At 55.5% G+C, this 20,050-nt stretch overlaps 1 protein-coding gene across 2 annotated transcripts; it reads right to left on the bottom strand.

Annotated features, from left to right (window-relative positions):
- Positions 1–469: 469 nt before the first annotated feature.
- Positions 470–12,669, bottom strand: PNPLA5 (patatin-like phospholipase domain containing 5). 2 transcript variants are annotated; one of them, XM_011984012.1, is made up of 9 exons: positions 12,344–12,669; positions 11,716–11,948; positions 10,587–10,652; positions 10,118–10,327; positions 8,436–8,496; positions 7,141–7,326; positions 5,064–5,196; positions 2,302–2,418; positions 470–1,640 (listed from the first exon to the last, which is right to left on the bottom strand). In XM_011984012.1, the coding sequence occupies exons 1-9, from the start codon at positions 12,534–12,536 to the stop codon at positions 1,550–1,552; spliced, it is 1,290 nt and encodes a 429-aa protein (XP_011839402.1). In that variant the 5' UTR covers positions 12,537–12,669; the 3' UTR covers positions 470–1,549. The 2 variants fall into 2 exon arrangements, with proteins under 2 accessions (XP_011839402.1, XP_011839403.1); XM_011984013.1 differs by lacking the exons at positions 10,587–10,652; positions 11,716–11,948 and having other exon boundaries at positions 588–1,640; positions 10,118–10,304; positions 12,340–12,536.
- Between the last annotated feature and the right edge of the window lie 7,381 nt (positions 12,670–20,050).

Genomic DNA, 20,050 nt, shown 5'->3' on the forward strand with positions numbered 1-20,050 from the left:
AAATCCATGCCCCTCGCCACGCCCCGACAGTGCCCTCCTGACCCAGCCCCTGCCTGCCCCACTCCCTCCACACCCGCTCACTGCGGGCCCTTCCCTCCTTCAGTCTCACCCCAGAGCCTTTGCACCTGCCGTTGCCTCCACCTGCAAAACCCAGCATCTCATCCTCAGTCTCAGCTCAGCTGTCACCTCCTCAGGAAGGCCTTCCTGGGCCACCCGGGCCAATGTTGCTTTCACCCCCACCCTGCCCCACTCTCACCCAATTTTGTTTTCTTCATGGCCCCACTGCTCCTGGAAAAATCTCATATTCACATTTTCCCGTTTGCTGTTCAGCGTCTGCTCCCGCACTCCCACCAGAATGTAAGGTTTCTTCAAGGCTGTGTCCCCAGGGCCTATAACTCACTAAGCATAAGCTGAATAAATGAATGAAAGAATGAATGAGTGGCTCATTGTCTCTTTATTTATTTATTTATTTATTTATTTAGAGACAGGGGCTCCCTTTGTTTCCCGGGCTGCGGTGCAGTGGCGTGATCATGGTTCACTGCAGCCTTGACCTCCTGGGCTCAAATGATCCTCCAACCTCAGCCTCTCAAGTAGCCAGGACTACAGGCATGCACCACCATGCCCAGCTAAGTTTGTATTATTTTTTTTAGAAATGGGGTCTCACTATGCTGCCCAGGCTGGTCATTTTCTCTTTAGTTCCCACGTGTATTCCTTTGCTTCCTGTTCTCACTCACGCCTCCATGTCACCAACCTCCCCATCTCCACTGACACTGAGCATTTCCTTAGGGCCTGGCCAGGGGCACAGCATGGGTCCCGCTCTGCCAATGGGGAGAGCAGTGACTCGTGGAGAGGCCAGAGGCCTGGTGTCCCTGGCATCCTCTCTGCCTGAGGTAGAGGCACAGCTACGTCACAAACCTGCAGGAATGAGGCTGTAGGGGCAGCAAGGGCCACTGGGCCCAACAGAAGCACACACAGCTGGGATCCTGAAAAGACCCGGACCCCCCTCTCCTCTTCCTCCCGCTTCCTGCCAGGGCCTTCCACCCACCTGACCTGATAGGAAGTCAGAAGTCAAGGTTTCCTCAGTGGGGTAGATCCCAGGGGTCACCCCCAAGGGCCACTACAGGACTGAGAAAGAGTCTGGGGGGGAGCACCCCCACCCCATCATCTCGATTGGCTCCTCTGGTCTCTGACGTGGGCATCAGGCACTTTCCCCATCTTTTGTGAGGTGCTCCGTGGGCAGCTCCACGGCAGAACAGGAGCCCGTCTCCCCAGCAATGCTGTCCTCCTAGCCCCCCATGGAAATTCTGGAAATAAGACATGTCTCTGTGGCTATCCTCCTTTCTCTCCTTCCTGTAGGGCAGGTGACCTGGGTACACAGTGACCGGGGACATGCTGACAGGCTGCGCCCCAGGGAACTGGCTCCAAGCTGCAGGGTCTCCACGGAGATTGGCAGGGCCTCTTCCTGCTGGGGCAGATGTGAGCACACAGGACAAAGGCCAGAGCAGGAATCAAGGGACACCAATCACTAGGCTGGCCCAGCTCAGCCCCCTCAGGCCTGATGGGTGGGCCTGAGCTCCTCCATATAAGGAGCTATCTGGGGTTGGAGGGGGCTTGTTTCCAGGACGCCAGTGTCCGGAGGGCTGTGGAGGGGAGCAGAAGCCACGGGTAAGTGCCTGGGGCTTGGGAAGGGTAGGTGAAACCATGTGGGTGCAGGCGCAGCCATGGTGAGCCCAGGTCACTCTTCCCCCAGACCCTGCTCTGAAGGAGGACCTGTGGCCCTCAATGTGGCTGAGCTGGAAGTGTCAGGGAGGTCTTGGGATGGCCACTCCCCAGAGAACTGCACTGATGTCCTGCTAAACAGATAGCTGTCGAGTGCATGGGGGAGGGCCGCAGGAGACCCCCCAAGTCTGGAGGGCCGGTCAGAGGAGAGGGACCAGGCCAGGCCACACACAGGGCCAGCCTCGTCCGAGGTCACGTAGGGATGTCTGGAACAATGGCAGGAGGACTGGCAGGGAGCTGGTGAAGCTGCAAGAGGCACCTGTCCCATGGGCGGCCCAGTGACTGCCCCTGGCAGGTCATGCGGACTGACCAAGGTGACTGTCACAGAGCATCTAGCACAGGTCGGGTGCACAGCAGTGACCAACACATGTGCCAATGGCTGCGTGAGTAGGCCAGAGGGATGCGGGTAAGCAGGTAGGCAGGCAGATGGCATGGACAGCCTGCCCAGGGTCCAGGGAAGCAGCTGGTGCGTTCCCCCCAGCACAGCCACCCCTCTCCGTCCCTGCCCTCTGCCCACCTCACCTGATGGCCCCAAGGAGCTGGGCCTTGGTCCTGGAGAAAACCTCGAGGGCCACGCTCCTCAGCAGGCCCTGCATCCACCACAAGTCCGCCGGCACATCGGGCAGCCACGCCACCAACCTGGAGGAAGGGGCAGGTCAGCTTTGCCCAGGTGAGCCTGGGGTGTGGTCCCACCGAGCCCACCCTCCCCACAGACCAGAGCCAGGGGCCCCTGCACCTGAGGGCTGCCCAGGTTGGGGGAAGAAGTGTCAGCAGTGTCGACCACTGTTGCAGAGTCAGTCAGAGCCACAGGGGCACCTGCAGGGTTGGAATGATCCGAAATGGACTCTGAACTTGGCAGAGGTGGCCAGGCCTTAGGGTCCTTGACCCCCAAGGAAACAAGTGGGAAGCACAGGTAGGGAGAGAGTGGGCCTTTGGGGTCAGGCTGGCTTGAGGGTACAGCCCAGCTTCCCTGCCCATCAGCTGGGTAACCTGCACAGGTCAGGGAACCTGTCTGGGCCTCCGTTTCTTCACCTGTCAAATTAGGACAGTCACCTCACCCGTAGTTCCTAATGTCCTCCTTATCTCCATCCATTTCTCTCTCTTCCCTCCAGGCCAGCCCCTGCCCTCCCCACCCCAAACCCCTTTGTCCACTCTCCTCTCAGAAGCTGCTGGCCCTCCAAAAACACAGCTGACAGAGCCCCCTTTTGCTCAAGATGTCCCCGTGGTTCCCCACTGCCTCCATGATGGAGCCAGCCCCAGATTCAGGGTCCTCGGAACTGCGTCTTAACCCAGCACAGAGGGGAGAGAGCATGAGTCTGTCTGCAGGGCCACAGTCCTATAGGCCCAGGCCTGAGAAAGCTCTGGCCAGGCACCTCAGACACTGGCCACTGCAGGGCCCCAACCTGCACCACAGCACCCTTGGAGGGGCCCCTACACCAGAGTTCAAATTAGGCATGCAGTCCAGAGAGGGTGGTGTGATGGCAGGATATAAGCCGGACTGTCACCTCCCTTGTTCTGTACCACCCGCCTCTATTAATGCAACCTATGTTGTTGAACATATGTATTGTGAAAAATACCAAGAGTGAACTTCTCTGTAGTCTGAGCAGGCTCCCCTTTGGGGCTCACACAATGAATTTGTTTTTAACTGAAAAGGTTGGACTTTACATTTATACTTTTGGATTTCAACTCGTGGTTTCTGTAAACAGCTCAGCGTGAGGAGAATCTGTCGATAGAAAGCTCTCTCCTGGCTTTGGCCCACTGGCAATTTAAACAGCAGGACTGACCCATGCATTAACTCAACATTGAGCAGGACAGACACCTGTGGCTCACCGTCACAGACCTTCTTCCGGAGAAGAGAGAATTTTAAACACTACACATCTCCCCATGCCACCTCCCTGCTCAAACCCTTCCCAGCCTTTCCACCACTCTCTGGACAAAGACTAGCTAAGCCGGCTGCAGAGCTCTGTGCACCTGCCCCACCAGCCTCCTCTGCCTCGTCTTCTACGGCAGTAAAGCCGAGGCTCCAGCGTTACTGGCCTTCCTTCCTGCTCCTCGAACAGGCCTTTCTACCTCCCGCCCCTGGACCTTTGCACATGCTGTTCCATCTGCCTAGAACATTCTCCTTGTCCTCTTTGCCTGGTGGACGCTGACTCATCCTTCAGATTATAGCCTGAGTCATCTCCTCCGGGCAGCCTTCCCTGGCCAGAGAGTCCCTAGATTGAGCTGTGCAGCTGGAAGCTAGTGTAGGCCTCTCCCAGGGAACCTCTAGGTGGAGCTGTAGTTACAGGGGAGCGTGTGATAATTTGTAGGTCAGGAGCTCCACCGGGCCAGGAGCTGGGTCTGGGTTAGGGCTGCTTCCATGGCCCACAGCCAGGCCTTGGCCCCTGAGAGATCCTCAGCAACTGCTGGTGGAATGAATGAACAACTGACACAGAGGGACACATTAACCAGCAAGTTAGAATGTTACTGAGGGCCTAACCATAGCTGGCCTGACTTGGAAGGGGCTTGTTTTACAGAAAAGGAACCTGTAGTGGTGGGCTCACGCCTGTCGTCCCAGCACTCTGGGAGGCCGAGGCGGGCAGATTGCCTGAGCTCAGGAGTTCGTGACCAGCCCGCGCAACAAGGTGAAATCCTGTCTCTACTAAAATACAAAAAAATTAGCCGAGCCTGGCGGTGTGCGCCTGTGGTCCCAGCTACTTAGGAGGCTGAGGCAGGAGAACTGCTTGAACCCGGGAGGCAGAGGTTGCAGTGAGCCAAGATCACGCCACTGCACTCCAGCGTGGGCAATAGAGTAAGATTCCGTCAAAAAAAAAAAAAAAGAAAGAAAGAAAGAAAGAAAGAAAGAAAGAAAGAAAAGAAAAATGAGAAGAGAAGAGAAGAGAAGAGAAATCTGTAGCCCAGAAAGGTCAAGAGACTCGGGCCCAGCCACACAACCAGCCTGAGACTGAAGAGACGCAGCCCCAGCCACAAAGCCAACCTGAGATTCTGATGGGTGGAGCAATGGTCAGAGGTCACGGAGACAGTGTAGGGTCCAGGGGGAAGACCAGGAGGACTCCAGCTTCCAATCGTACCCACCATGCCCCTTCCCCACCAGTCTCGTTTTGCAGAGGAGATCACAGAGGCTGTGAGTCATTCAGCCAACACCACACAGTGTGGAGACAGCAGCCGGGCTCCCCCCACCCCGCCCAGCCCTGCCCACCCAGTGTGCCAGCTGCCCCTCCTGCCATGGGCACCAGTCTCCGCCACAAGCCAGGCCCTTCCCAGGCCCCCTGGCTGAGCCTTACCTTCTGCTGCGGAAGTAGATGTACTCAAAGGGCAGCGTGCAGGGTAGCAACATGTACGTCAGCACCTGTCCAGGCCCCGAGCGCCAGAAGCGGGCCCACGGGCTGGGGTCCCTCGCACATGCTTTCTTCAGTGCTGCAAGAGAAGCCCCAGCATGGCCCTGCCCACCTGGAGTCTGTGGACCGGCAGCCTGAGCGCCCCCATCTCACACAGTAAGAGACTGCACCCCCTCCACCTTCTGCAGATGAAGAAACAACACGGAGCCACCCCCCACCACGGGCCAGCAGGTAGCTATGCACTTCCATTGTCATGAGACAAGTGGTGTATGCCCTCTCATAGATGAAGAGACTGAGGTTCAGAGTGGAGAAGTGACTTGCCTAAGGACCGTCAACAGGAAGTGGCAGGGCCAGGATGGACTTGAGGACTCTCAGGCTCCTGAGCTCTTTCTACCTCTCCTGCCCCTCTGGAAAGTCTGTGGCCTGCCAGGCTGGGACAGATGCTCTCACCACACTCTCTCAATAACAGCAACACGACAGTGTTATTAATAACCACAGCCACAGCTGTGACCGCAGCAACCGTTTCTTGGGTCCTCTATTCACTGACCTGACCAGAGTGGAAGGGACCAGCATCTGGGCTGGAACGGAGCCAGAGCCCAAACCCCAGCTTCCAGACATAGCCCAGGCCACAGCTCTGGCCACCACGTCCACTCTGGCCGCTGCCCTCTGGAGACGGGGCATTTGAAGATTCAGAGGTAGCACAGGCCAGACACCCTGCTCCACATCCACCTGCCGAGTGTCCTAGGACGAGTCCTAGCTTCCTTCTCTGTAAACTGGGGGTCCCGGCAGGACGTTCCTCCCTGGGCAGGCAGGTGAGGATTAGCGATGAGATTCACAATTCCCTCCCGAGCTGGGGAGGGCACAGCACCCAGGAGTTGGTGCTCCACCCAAGGCAGCTCTCTGGTGCCCCCGTGTGGCTGCAGGGACACTGCCGGGTTCCAGAATCCCAAGCTTGGACCTCAGGGGCTGGGCACAGGTCCACGCCCTTTTCTGCATATCCTCGTGTGGTCTCCCGGCATGAAAAGGGGCCCCCTCCTCGTCCCCTTGCCACCCCACTCTCCCTGATCTGCCCTCAACCACCATCACTCTCCTTCCGACCTCCCACTCCTTCAGCCTGTTTGGGTCCACCACCCCCTCCCGTCCACCTCACTCTCTTCTCCCACAGCTTTCGAGGACACCTGCCCACCCTGCCAGCCTCCCAAGCTCACCTCTGCTGCCTGCCCCTCATGCTGCAGCCACAGGGACCTCCTGGCTCTCCCTCACCAACCCCAGGACCTTTGCGTGTGCCAGGCCCTCTCCCCGATGCTCTTTTGCCTCTTGGCCTGGCCAACATCTCCTTTCCAGTTTCACTCAGATGCTACTCAAACTCACCCCCCGCCATCATTACATGTGCCTGTAGGACCCTCTACTTTCCTGTTGTTGCAGTTGTGACATTTAGTCACAGAGCAGGAGAGTAGACTAAGTGGTTCTGAGTAGAACCCCTGGTTCTGCCATTTGCTACTGTGTGACCTTGGGCAAGTCGCTTAACTTCTCTGTGCTATGGTTTCCTCGTCTTTACAATGAGGACAATTCTGTACTATCCTCAGATGGTTGTTGGAAGGATGAAATGAGTTCATTTCCATCTGGGGAATCCAGAGCCCTCTGTGTGTGCCTCTCCTATGTCTGTCGACACTCCTGCCCTTTCCGGGGCAGTGGGCAAAGACCTGGCTTTTGCAGGCACAGGCTTGGGTTCAAATCCCCTAGCTGCAGGCTCCAAGCCCTTGATGAGTCCCTTCCTTTCTCTGAGGTTTGGTTTCCTCATCAGTGAAGTGGGTACGAATAATGCTTAGGCCCAGGGTTGTGGGGAGGAATGAATGATGCCACATGTAAAAAGCCCATAGTACCACACTTGGCATTTAGTAGGTGCTCAGTAAATGAGTCCTGTCCTCTTCCAGACCACGAGTGCCTTCAAGGCAGGGTCCCTGAACCCGGACCCCTGAGTGCAGGGCCCTGGTAGGTGAGCAAATGCAGGAAGAGTCCCTACCAGCCTCCAGCTCTGGCGAGAGCTGCTCAAAGTTGGGTATGTCCTTGACTTGCACGTGGGGCACTTGCCAGTTGAGACACAGGCCGCTCTTCGGGCATTGGTCACAGCCAGCATCCCAGTTTCCATCAGCCGGGGCTGGGGGTTCCTTAGACACCAGTGTCCATAGCACCGGCTCCTTGGTGAGTCCTGGATCAGGGAAGGGAGAGGATAAGTCAGGCATCTGAGCCTCCCCAAGGCGCCCCATGCTGCCCGCATCCCTCAGTGCCCAAACCCCATTCTGGGGATCCGCTGTGCTGGGGGATGGATGCATGGCTTATTCCGGATGACTCCCTTCTGCCTTCCCCTGGCCCTGCTCTGCCCTACTCCCTGCCCACTTTCAAGTGGCTCATCAGAGCCCAGACCCCAAAGACACAATCCAGAGTTCCAATTCTGGCTCCACCACCTGCAAGCTATGTGACCCAATGCCTTTTGCCTCAGTTTTCTTCTCTGTAAAAAAGGAAAAGTAAGACCTGCCTTATATGATTGCCTGAGAATTAAACAAGATAAATACATAAAGCTTAAGCTCACATCTGGGCACATATAAAGCGCTCAGCAAATGCTTCCTGATTGTGTGTTTTTGGTTGCAACGTAGGACTTGAGCACATGAGTTCGAGAGCCAGGCAGCCTGCATCTGAATGTCTACTCCACTAGTTTGAAGAGCACTGTCCTGTGGATGATGTTCAGACTCTCCAGCCCAGACCTCTCTGGCACACCCACTGCCCCATGAACACACACACACACACACACACACACACCCCTCCTGCCATACTGAGTTATGTGCCCTCAAGGTGCCTGCCTCTGTCCCTTCTCTCTTGTTTTTCCCTCTGCCTAGAATGCCCTCTTCTTTTGCTGGAATCTTCATCTTTGCCAGTGTCTTCATAATGAACTAGTCAAAACCAGCTTATCTGTCACTGCCTCCAGGAAGCCCTCCTTACCTACCCTCAACCCCCAGACTGAGTCCAGTGCCTCCTCTGGACTCCCACAGCCTTGATCATCCCACCATCCCTGCCCCCATCTCCCTGGGTTGTCTCTCTCTGGGTCTGTCCCCCTGCACCAGGCTGCGGGCTGCTCAACAGTGGAACTTGTATGTGATTCTTCTCTGAGTCCCCAGTACTCAGCTCAGGTCCAGCACAGAGCAGATGCTGAGGACAAGAGTGAGTGAGCCCAGGTCCCTAGCAGCTCAAAGGCCCAAGAGGCAGGGTCCACCTGGCACCATGTGGGACACGATCCCCAGCCACTGTGGGACTGCCACCTACCACGTCTCTCCAGGAACCTCAGGGCATCCAGGTAGCCTTGTCTGCAGTTGTCGGCCACCACCTGCCAACACACAGGGCAAGGGTGGGATGGGCAAGGCCTGGACCTGCCCCTTGAGCAGATGTCACAGGCCAGGGACTTATCTTTAACTGGAGATAGTCCCAGCCCAGCCTATTCTCCCCAAGTGACCATTCAGCTGGGCTCAGGGACCCCTGTGGACCAGCACTGGGCAGGAGGGGCCAGAAGCCTGCAGATAGATCTAGTTCTGTCCCTGCAGGCCCATTGCATCTCCCCTCTGAGACACCCTGCCTGCTCTTGCCCCAGTCTTTCCCCTCTCTTGCCTCAGTTTCTGCCTCTGGAAAATGTGATAACAAGGCCTGGGATGGCTGGGACTTTGGCTTCTTGTAGGGCAGTGGATGGGGGTTCCCTTTGCTCCTTTGATGTTCACTTCCAGGACAAGACTGAGGTGGGCTGAGGAACCAGGAGCCCCACCTGCCTGTCTGATTAAAGCCCCACTGGTGGCAAAGGGGGCTTGTCCCCCTCACATCCTTGCTGTGAGACTTTAGCATGGCAGTGCTAACTCTCTGAGTGCCTCAGCTTCCTTATCTAGAAAATGCAGCTGGGGTTTCCTGCCCACCCAGGGGTGTGGGGAATACCAGAGTAAAGGAACATGAGCTTGTCTCGTGACTTAGAAAGCACTACACAAACCTGAGAGGTAGAAGGGACAGGGAAGAGCCAGGATGTGGTTGGGGCAGAGGAGTGTGTGTGTGTGTGTGTGTGTGTGTTTCTTTCTTTCTTTTTTTGTTTTTGAGAGGGAGTCTCACTCTGTCACCCAGGCTATAGTGTAATGGCACGATCTCGGCTCACTGCAACGTCCACCTCCCAGGTTCAAGCAATTGTCCTGCTTCAGCTTCCTGAGTAGCTGGAATTACAGGCATGCGCCACCACGCCCAGCTAATTTTTGTATTTTTAGTAGAGATGGAGTTTCACCATGTTGGCCAGGCTGCTCTCAAACTCTTGACCTTAAGTGATCTGCCAGCCTCGGCCTCCCAAAGTGCTGGGATTATAGGCGTTGAGCCACTGCGCCCGACCAGGAGGAGTGTATTTCAATAGCTGTCAAATTATCTATTTTCCAGGAATACCAAGGGGTAAAAATCTCTTCCTTTGTTTTTTTCTTTGCATTTGTGCCTTGCCTCCACAGTGGTTGGTCAATTTGGCCACAGTCAAGGACAGCGGTCAAGAGCATGGGCCTGAGCCAACTGAAGGTCGAATCCTGGTTTTGCTGCTTCCAGGCTGTGTGACTTTGAACAAGTTGCTTAACCTCTCTCAGCCATAGTATCCTCCCCTGAGAAATGGAAATGATAACGGCACCTGCCTACAGACCCTGGCCCAGAGGAGCACAGGCAAAGGCCCTGCTCAAAGGCCAGCTCAACAGAGTTGGCGCGAGTGTGTCCCATTGACCTGGGGCCAGTCCTCACTCATCACTCATCGCTCAGTGCGGCAAGAACAGTAAAGACACGACTGAACCCCATTAGGATTCAGGTGTTTGGCTTTGAGACTGGGGACATACGTTGTAACTGCCTTGAGGCTCAGGGGGCAGTGTGGGTTAGGAGCACACAAAGTCTGACTCACGGGACCCTTGACCATGGCCAAGCCTCTAACACCATCACGGGGCCAGACCTACCTCGAGGCTGGGGGGTATGAGGCTTATGAACCCCAGGAAGAAGTTCTCGGTGGAGATTTGGAAGCTGGCGTTGAAGGCATTCAGCTCATGCAGGTTGTGGGAGGTGCTCTGGGGGCAGATGTCCACTGTCCCATGGAAGGGGGACACCGTGATGGTGGAGGGGCAGTCCGCAAAGGGCAAGTTGTTGCTCAGAGCCCCATCGATGTAGCGCTGCAATTTGTGGGGGGCAGGTGGGTGGTGCTGCCCTCTCAGAGGGCCTCCCACACTGGTTGCAGCCGGTGACCCTCCAGCTGTCCCTGAGTCACAGGGCCACTCCAGCTCAGGAGGCTGAACGCCCCCTAGGAGCAGGGGGAGGGCCTGGCACACAGTAAGTGCTCAGGGAGCGCTGGTTTCCTCCACCCGAACACCTCTCCACAGTGTGCACCCCAGGCTGCCCAGAGCACAGAGCAGGGTTCCAAAGTGCACTCACCTCCCCTCTGAACTCGGGGGGGATCAGCCCGCAGTAGAAAGGGAAGTATAAGGTGCAGACCAAGGCCTAGGAAGAGAAGAGTCAGCGGGAACACAACTGTGCATGCTCCTTGCATTCAGAACCTCCCCTGTGCACGGTTTCTAATCCCAACAGCCTGCAGAGGAGGTGTCATCAGTCCCACGTCCAGATGAGGGAGCTGAGGCGTCACCTCCCAGCCAAGCTCTCCAAGGGAAGCAGGGATTGGAGCACCTCTGTCTCGACACCCACCTCCTCTTTCTGTGGGTGTGCAGGGAAGGAGGTCAGGTACGAGCTCCTGAGGAAGCCAGATGGGGACCCCAAAGAGTGGCCCAGAATCCTTGCCTGTGTAGCAGTTGGGATGGGACCTGGCACATAGTAGGTGCTCAGTACACATTAGCTGCCGTCACTGTTATCAATCTGTGGGGCAAAACTGTCACCTGCATCTCCATCTGGTCAGAGCCAGTATGCGTTCTGCACCTCCCAGACAGAGCTGGGAAGCTTCCAAGGCTTCCATGAGGAAAGCCCTATATTCAAAAGTTTGCAAGCTCTAGGTTGGTGGTTCTCAACTAGGAGTGACTTTCTCCCCCACAGGACACTAACAATGTCAGAGACATTTTTGGTTGCCACACTGTGCCTGCACTTGAGCGTGCACACTTTTGGCAAATGTCAATAGTGTCAGGGTCTATGTGAAGCCTCCGTTTTAGACATCCTATTCCTCCTATTCCATTTCAACACTGGATTGTTCCTGACCTCCTTACATGGAGATGAGTTCATTATTGATACCACCTGCCCCCCTCCCCCAACCAATGAGCATAGAAGCCCCAGGGAGGCAAGAGTTTCTGTTTTGCTCCCTGTTACAGCCACAGTGCCTAGAACAGTGACTGGCCCCAGCCAGACTCTTCTGTGTGCAGCAACCTGGGAGGTCTCCAGACCCACCCTGCCCACCATCTCTGGGCCTCAGTTTCCTCAGCTACAAACAGGTCCGCCCTCCCTCCCTCCTTCCGCCCCTGCAGAAACGTCTGCCGGGGAAGTACCTGGATGTCACTCCGGACTAGATGGAGCCCGCCCGCCTGCCGCCCACCAGCCAGGCCTTGGGTCCCGCCCAGCCCACCTGGATGAGCTCATCGCGGGTGGCGAAGTCAGTGGCCAGGAAGTTGCGGCCGTCGGGCCAGCGGGTGAGCGAGATGCCCAGACGCTGGGAGGCCAGGACGTGGGCGTCGGGGGGCAGAGTGTCCTGCAGCTGCCGCTTGATGTGCTCGATGGGCGCGTAGGCCGGATGCAGGATGCTTAGGCTCAGCCGCTCCACCTGCTTAACCATGCCCAGGAGGTGAGAGCAGCAGAAGTCTGCAGGGGGTGCAGGGAAAGGGAGACCTCAGCGCCCAGGGGTCCTGCGAGCCCCTCCACAGCCCCACACCCCCTCCTAGGTGCAATGGGAGAGGGGTTCTCCCCATTCCAGCTCAGAATTTCTGGGCTCGGCCCCGGATTCAAATGATCCGTTCACCTTTTCACTTTTTGCCCCAGCCGACCTGGAAAACTGAGTTTCTGGCTCAGAGCCACGATCCCTCCTCTGCAAATGGGGGTCACCTAGTCCCCAGCCCTGGGATTTCTCATGGGATTAAATGGGGCCGTGCCAAGGGTAGAGGGCGCAGAGCACAGCGCCAGGCGCCGGCGTCTCTGGGCTCAATTCGCTTCCGTTAAGGTGTCCCCGCCCCTTTTCGTCCCCGCAGTCCGGGACTCACCGACCGACTTGCCGCAGACGAGGCTGACTGCGTTGAGCGCCCCAGACGAGGAACCGTAGATGCGGCGGGCGCCCTGGAGGAGGCGCGGGGCGCGCTGGCGCAGGCACTCGGTGGCGCCCACGTGGTAGAGACCCAGGTAGCCGGCGCCGGCGAAGGACAGGTTCCAGCTGCCCTCCTCCTCTAAGAAGCCCATGGCAGGTGGACCGGGCGGGATGATCCGAACGAGGAAGGGTCACTCCGTGACCGGGGATGGGGCCGGGATGCAGCCCTAGACGGGGCTGGGCCCAAATGTGGGCTCTGGAGGGAGGCGGGCTGGGGCTGGTGCTCCCTGCGCCACCCCCGGGTTGCGTCACCTGAGTCCCAGCCAATGAGGTCCCCGGGTCGCGATCAGCCCCCACTCCAGGTGTGCGCCAGTTGTGCCCCAGAAGTGCCCGCGCGCTGTGTATGCGCTGGTGCTGCCCCCAGGCGCCCGCCCCGGATGCGCAACGGGTCGTAGATTTCTGAGTGACACGGCAGGGGAGTGGGACCAAATCTTGCCTGATCTCTGGTAGTCTGGGCAGATGTTATTCCAGTCCTCATTAGGCAAATGAGGCAACTGAGGCGCAGCCCAGGATGGTGACAGCCAGGAAGTGGCAGAGTCGGACCCAGGACATCTGGTCCTTGGGGTCAAACCAGGCTTAAGTCTGCAGCTGTGCTGGTTCCAGGGAGGGACCTGGGGGAAAGGGAGGTCTTGGGGCCAGCCGCAGCTTCCATCGATGTGGGTTTTCCCAGCCTCCTCCCTCTCTCCGGGCAGCACTTTTTCAGCCCAATGTGAGGAGACTTGGATGTGAGGACCTACAGAGGCCTTTCTGCTCTCATGGAACCCTGCACCTCCAAACCTCAAACACAGAGTCACCAGCAACTGTCCAGCCCCAGGGTGGGCCCTCCAGCAGAGACAGTGGGATCCTGGCTGGCAGCAGCCACCCAGTCCCCCAAGTGTGTGAGTAGGGACCAGTGTACTGGCCTGTGGCAGGGGGTGGATTCTGAATGCTGGAGAGGCCAAGGCACTCCTGCAGCCAGAAAGAGCCTCTGAGAGAACTCACCCACAACTCTGTCACCTGGACAGTTGTTCTGGAAATCAAGCGGGGCAGCAGATGAAATTAAGTACCCACAAGAAACCCTCCAACAGATCCACAAGGGTGACCCAGAAGAGACGGCTGATGGTGATATTGCCAGGGTGGTGGTCATAGACGACCCCCGCGAGGGGAATGAGTGAGGGAAACACAGTGGGGCCTTCCACAGACCGTCAGAGGGTCTGGGACTTGGAGAAAGATTAGAGATGTTACTGTGCTGTCTTTGGAGACAGAGAAGGGGCCACATACCAGGGAACACGAAATGTCTCTAAAAGGCAAGGAAATGGGTTCTCCCCCTGAGCCTCCAGAAGGAACGCAGTTCTGCTGACACTCGCTGATTTTAGCCCAGTGAAACCCATTTTGGGCTTCTGACCTCCCAAACTGTAAGATAACAAATGTGTGTTGTTCTAAGCCACTAAATTTGTGGTAATTTGTTACCGCAGCAATATGGAATTAATAAACACGACCTCTGTAGTATTCTTGACAAAAATCCATAACCAAATATAATTATGAGGGAATATAAATGTAAATTAGGGGACATTCTACCCAGTAACTTGCCTGTCTGTACTCTCCAAAAAATAAAAAGTTAAGATCATGAAAGACAAAGTAAGGCAGATTAAAGGAGACTGAAGAGACACCACAACGTAATGGAATACACGTGCTGTATTCAACCCCAGCTGGGGATGGCAGGGGTGGTGAAGAGAACAAGCCACAAATAACATTATTGGGACAATTGGCAAAATTGAAATATGAGCTGTGAATTAAATTATAGTGCTGCATCCGGCCAGACATGGTGGCTCACACTTGTAATCCCAGCACTTTGGGAGTCCAAGGCAGGCGGATCACTTGAGGCCAGGAGTTCAAGACCAGCCTGAGCCATGCAGTGAGACTCTGTCTCAAAAAAAAAAAAAGAGAAAGTACTGTGATTATGTAAGAAAAAGCCCTCACTCTTAGGAAATACACTGATCCATTGAGGAGCGAAGAGGCATGATATCTGCAAACTCGTCACAAATAATTAAGAAAAAAAAATATTTGTATCTATATGTGTACATCTACAGGGAGAAAGCAAATATGGCAAAATGGTAATGATTGGAGAATGTGGGCAAAGGGATTATGAGTATTTGTTTGCTTGTTGTTTGTTTGTTTTGCACCATTCTTGCAACTTCTCAGCAAGTGTGAAATTATATCCAAATGAAAGAGAAAAAGGGAAAGAAAGGGCAGGACTGACCCCTGGGAAAATCTGACTGACCCACATTGACAGATAGGAAAAGAAGGAGATGCTGAAACAGGATCCATAGATGGTGATACAAGATGTCAGAGGAAAAACCAGAGCAGGAGGGGAGAGAAGAGGGACCCTGCTGAAGCTGGGACCCAGATCTCTTTATTTTTTATTTTTTATTTTTGAGATGGAGTCTTGCTTTGTTGCCCAGGCTGGAGTACAATGGCATGATCACTGCAACCTCTGCTTCCCGGGTTCAAGCGATTCTCCTACCTCAGCCTCCGGAGTAGCTGGGACCACAGGCGCATACCACCATGTCCGGCTAATTTTGTATTTTCAGGAGAGACGGGATTTCACCATGTTGGCCAGGCTAGTCTCGAACTCCTGACCTCAGGTGATCCACCTGCCTCAGCCTCCCAAAGTGCTGGGATTATAGGCATGAGTCACTGCGCCTGGCCTGGGGCCGGGATCTTTAAGAGCCCAGCAGGCCAGGTTGCCTTGGCCATCAGTGAGGAGGACCACCAGTGTGGTGGGGAGCAGCGGAGGAGGACAGTTATCTGGAAATCTTTGTTTCTGGGGAGAGGCTGTGGTTTAAACACATAAGGAGGTCAACAAGTCACATGGCCCAGGCCTTCAGAGAAGAAAGAGGAAGGAGAGGAAGAGGAGGAGAAAGAAGAGGTGGTTGGCATAGCCTAGACCTTGGTAGCAGGCAAACCTGCTCCCTATTGACCTATAGCTCCTCTCTGTATCCTGATGGCTGCACCTGGCTTCTAACGCACCAGGATTTAATCTCCACCCTGGACCCCAGACTCCAGAGTACGTGGATCCTGGACTCTGCCAGGAGACCTGGGGCAAGTCACTACCTTGGTCTGGGTTCTGGTTCCCCCACCTGTAAGTCAGGGAAATTGAACTACGTCAGCCCATACCAACCATTTCGAGAATGCCCCAGGGGTGCCATTTGACAGTGGTCATGTTGACACCCATTGACTGAGAAACTCCTGACTGACTAAGAGCTGCTGTGAATTCAGGAACACTTGGGAAATGGTAAGCAATTGATCGGTCACAAGTACTAGAAAAAAAAATTTACCCCTGTGTGCACAAAGCGTTCTATTGACCTAGAACGCAGACTCTGCTCTGCATATCCGGTGCCCAGTACGGAGCCTGGTGCACCATAGGGTTTGTGAAAGGAGTAAATTGTCCAGATTAACAGCAGAGGAAGCAGGCAGGCTGTGGGTCTTTGGAGGTGGAGGGGTGCCTGCCTGCTGATTCATCTCCATGGGAGGTAGGCACTGGAATTGGAGCACACCCAAGACCTACCCCCATTAGCCAAGGAGAAAAATTTCCTGTGGAGTGTTGCTCAGAGGCTTTGCCCGTGAGACAGCCGGAGTGGACTTATTCTTGACAAATGGAGTTTGAGGGACAAGCGGGTCCCTCCCTTGGAGGGAGATACATTCCGCTGGAGCCTTGTGGGCTGTGACACTGAGCTGCCATTCAGGGACCTGCCAGTCTCTGGGGGAAGCCCAGGCTGGCCCTGGAGCCAGTCTTTTCCCTACATTATGCCCCCTTGAGTGGGACCCCAGACCGTCCCTCACTGCCCTCATCCCTGAAAGGGCACCCAGGCTGCAGGAATTCTGAGGAGGGTGATCACTGGAGGCAGGTCAGGGAAAGTGGCCTGGAGGAGGAGTTTAGGCAGGGCCTTGAAGGCAGGAATTGAGGAGGCAGAGATTGGAGGAGGGTATTTGAAAGCCAAGGCATAGAGGTGGGAATGTGCCAGGCATGCCCAGGATTCTATAGGGGACCCATGGGATTAGCATGGAGTCTGTGGAGGAGGGGGATTCCAGACGAGGGGCAGCATAGAGCCCTGGGAAAGCCCTGGAGGGCGCAAGTGTGATAGACAGTGTCTATCTCTGTGCCCTGCCGGGTGACTGGTCCCATGCAGGCAGGTGCCCACTCAGTTTCCACTGAATACGCTGCAGGCAGATCTGGGCACGGGGGCAACCTAGGACCCAGGAAAAGGGAAGCCACCGAGGTTGGGCACGTCCTCGTCCTGACCCCGCGCTGTCACTCAAGTCTTCTCTCCACCTCTCTCCCTGGATGAGGCGGCTCCTAAGCCTTCCCGCAGGCCCTAGCGCGTCTCCCCATGTCTCTGCCCCATGACTACATACCTTCAGCCTTGCCATGGAAGCTCCCACCTGGATTGTTCCCTCACCTGTAGCAACCATCCCCACGCTCCAGCCAGCATCACTGCGCCTTGCCCTGGCTCACCCGCTCTCCAAGCCTCACCTACCACTACAGCCTCTGCTTGAATATCCCACCTCCTCCCCGCTCCCCTGACCAATCAATTGGAAAGTGTTTTAAAAACCGTGGAGCCCCAAGCACTTGGGTTTGTAGTGATTAGGGCTGTCTGGGATCCAATTCTGGCTCCAGCATGTCTTGGCTGGTGACCCTGGATAATTTAACTGATCTTTGCCTCAGTTTTCTCATCCATCAAGTAGGGATAATAACACTACTTACTCCATAAGACCGGTAAGGATTAGAGCTAATGCAAGTAACGTGTTTGGAATAGCGCCCGGCACTGGATAAGCACACAAACAATGGCTACTACTGTGATTGTTGTAATCAAGTGGCACACAATCAATGGCAACCACTATGTTATTTATTTATTTAATTTTGAGACAGAGTCTCACTCTATCACCCAGGCTGGAGTACAGTGGCACAATCTCAGCTCACTGCAACCACCACCTCCCAGGTTCAAGCAATTATCCTGCCTCAGCCTCCCAAGTAGCTGGGACTACACGCACACACCACCACGCCTGGTTAATTTTTGTATTTTTGGTAGAGACAGGGTTTCACCATGTTGCTCAGGCTGGTCTCGAACTCCTGGCCTCAGGTGATCTGCTCACCTCTGCCTCCCAAAGTGCTGGGATTACCGGCATGAGCCACTGCGCCCGTCCCTGTGTTACTGTTTTAATCACATGGCATATATCAATGCTTTCTCATGTGAGCTCCTTGAGGGCCAGGTCCTCCATCTGTGCCTGGAAGAAGTGTAGCACAATGTTTGTGGGCTGAATGCTCAGCCCACGGCCTGGGTGGGTCATTTTCGGAGGAAGAGGTGGGAGATCTGCTTCTCTTAGCTTCACACCCACCCCTTCCTTGACCCGGGAGTGAAGGACAGCCTGCCTGTAGGCACTGGGTGCAGAAGGCACCCCTGGGACAGGCCAGCCCAGCCTCCCTTCCCACAGAGGTGGGTGGTACCGGGCTTTGCTGATCCCACACCCAGGGCAGCATCCTTGCCTCAGAGATCGTGGGCCTGCACAGACTCACCTACCTGGGGGCAGGTACCCCAGGCTATCTCCATTGTGGGCAGGACCCAGCCCCAGCTGCATGGGGCAATTAGAAACCATGGCTGACTCTGCTCCAGGAGGGAACCAGGTCACAGCAGGCACAGCCGGGAACACTTCACCCACAGACGTGACTGTGCCGGAGGCAGGCTGAGGCTCCCGGAGCAGTGGACCACCAGTGTGAGTTCAGGGAGGGAGGAGCTCAGGGGCTGGGAGTTCAGCGGGGACGTGTTCCGGAGGTTTTGGAGAAAAAGTAGCATTTGAGCAGGGCCTTGGAGGTCGATCAAGAGTTCACCACGGGGAGAAAGGGGGATGGGCACAGAGGGAAGAGTCTGAGCAAAGGCACCAGGCAGGGAGGAGTAGGGAGGTGTGAGAAGCCAGCCAGCAGGAGGGAGCAGGCATGGCAGTGAGGGCAGGTGGTGGTGCGGGGCTGCGGGAGGAAGCATAAGGCCTGGAGCCAGGCTGGGTTTCTGTGTACTTGGTACTTCAGGAATTGGGTCTTGCATTTTGGCGTGGGGTGTCTGAGGCCCCCCAGAGACAGCAGGCAGCACAGAGCTCAGGGCAGATGACTGGTCAACATCAAATGGGAAAACGATCCTGGATGGTGGCATCACCAGAATGATGGGGCTGGTGGCAAGTCTAGCAGAAAGAGTCTGGAAGCCCGGCCTTCCCCAGCAGCAGCATCTTCTCAGGGCAGCTGCCCCAGAACCACCAGCCAGACCAAGGCGGGCTCACTTCTGGGGTGGCTTGGGAGGTAGCAGAAAGGGCAGGAGCCTGCAAGGGAAGATGTCAGGAGTTCAGGCTTGCTGGCTGTGTGACCCTCAGCAAGTCTCCTACCCTCTCTGTGTCTGCCTGACCTGGCCATCCACAGGACAGTTGTGGGCGAGCTGGTGTCAAGGAAGATGCACCTGGTCCACCTGGTCCTTTGTCATATTGTCCAGGCCTCTGGGCTTCTCATTCGTGGAAACAATGCTAATTCTATGACACCTCCCTAAATCCAAAGCAAACATAACCAAACATACTGGGCCACGCTGAAGCCAGCCTTGCACAGAAGTGTCTCCAAAAGGAAGTGGGGTTTGCCTCCGCAGAGCACTGGAGGCCCCTTGCAGGTTCTTCAAGGCAATAGGGGGCAGCAGGTGGGTCCATCCTAGGGCCCTGCACTGACATTCTCGGTCTCCCAAACTCCCTGCTACAGGGAGAGGTGACTGGGAGGGGCCTGGGGGCTTCCTGGATGCTGGAAATGCTTGTAGGTTGATCTGATTACATGGTTGTTCACCCGCAAAAAATCTTCCCCATGTGAAAGTGATTTCATTCACAATCCATGTACTTGACCAGGTAAATGTCATAACAATTTTTTAAAGCTTAAAAAATAAGCCTTGGGCTGGGCATGGTGGCTCATGTCTATACTCCCTTCCCTTTGGGAGGCCGAGGTGGGCGGATCACCTGAGGTCAGGAGTTCAAGACCAGCCAGCCAACATGGCAAAACCTCATCTCTACTAAAAATACAAAAATTAGCCGGGCATGGTGTTGCGCACCTGTAATCCCAGCTACTCAGGAGGCTGAGGCAGGAGAATCACTTGAACCAGGAAGCAGAGGTCGCAGTGAGCTGAGATCTCACCACTGCTCTTCAGCCCGGGTGACAGAGTGAGACTGTACCGCCCCCCAGAAAAAGAAAAAGAAAGAAAAATTCAATGAATCCTTCACAAACTCTTATGAAAAATAGAGCAAGAAGGAACATTTCCCAACACATCGTATGAGGCCAGTATTACTCTAATACCAAAAACAAAGACATTAGAAAAAAAGAAAGTTAAAAACCAATATTCCTTATGAATATAGGAAAAATTCCCAAGAATAGGAGTTCCAGACCAGTCTGGGCAATAAAGCAAGACCCCATCTCTACAAAAGTAAAAATTAACCAGGTGCACACCTGTGGTCCCAGCTGCTTGAAAGGCTGAGGCGGGAGGATTGTCTGGTCCCAGGAGTTCGAGGCTGCAGTGAGCCGTGATTGCAATCCTGCACTCCTACCTGGGCAACA

This window comes from Mandrillus leucophaeus, unplaced genomic scaffold, assembly GCF_000951045.1.
Source record: "Mandrillus leucophaeus isolate KB7577 unplaced genomic scaffold, Mleu.le_1.0 Scaffold26, whole genome shotgun sequence".
Lineage (NCBI taxonomy): Eukaryota > Metazoa > Chordata > Mammalia > Primates > Cercopithecidae > Mandrillus > Mandrillus leucophaeus.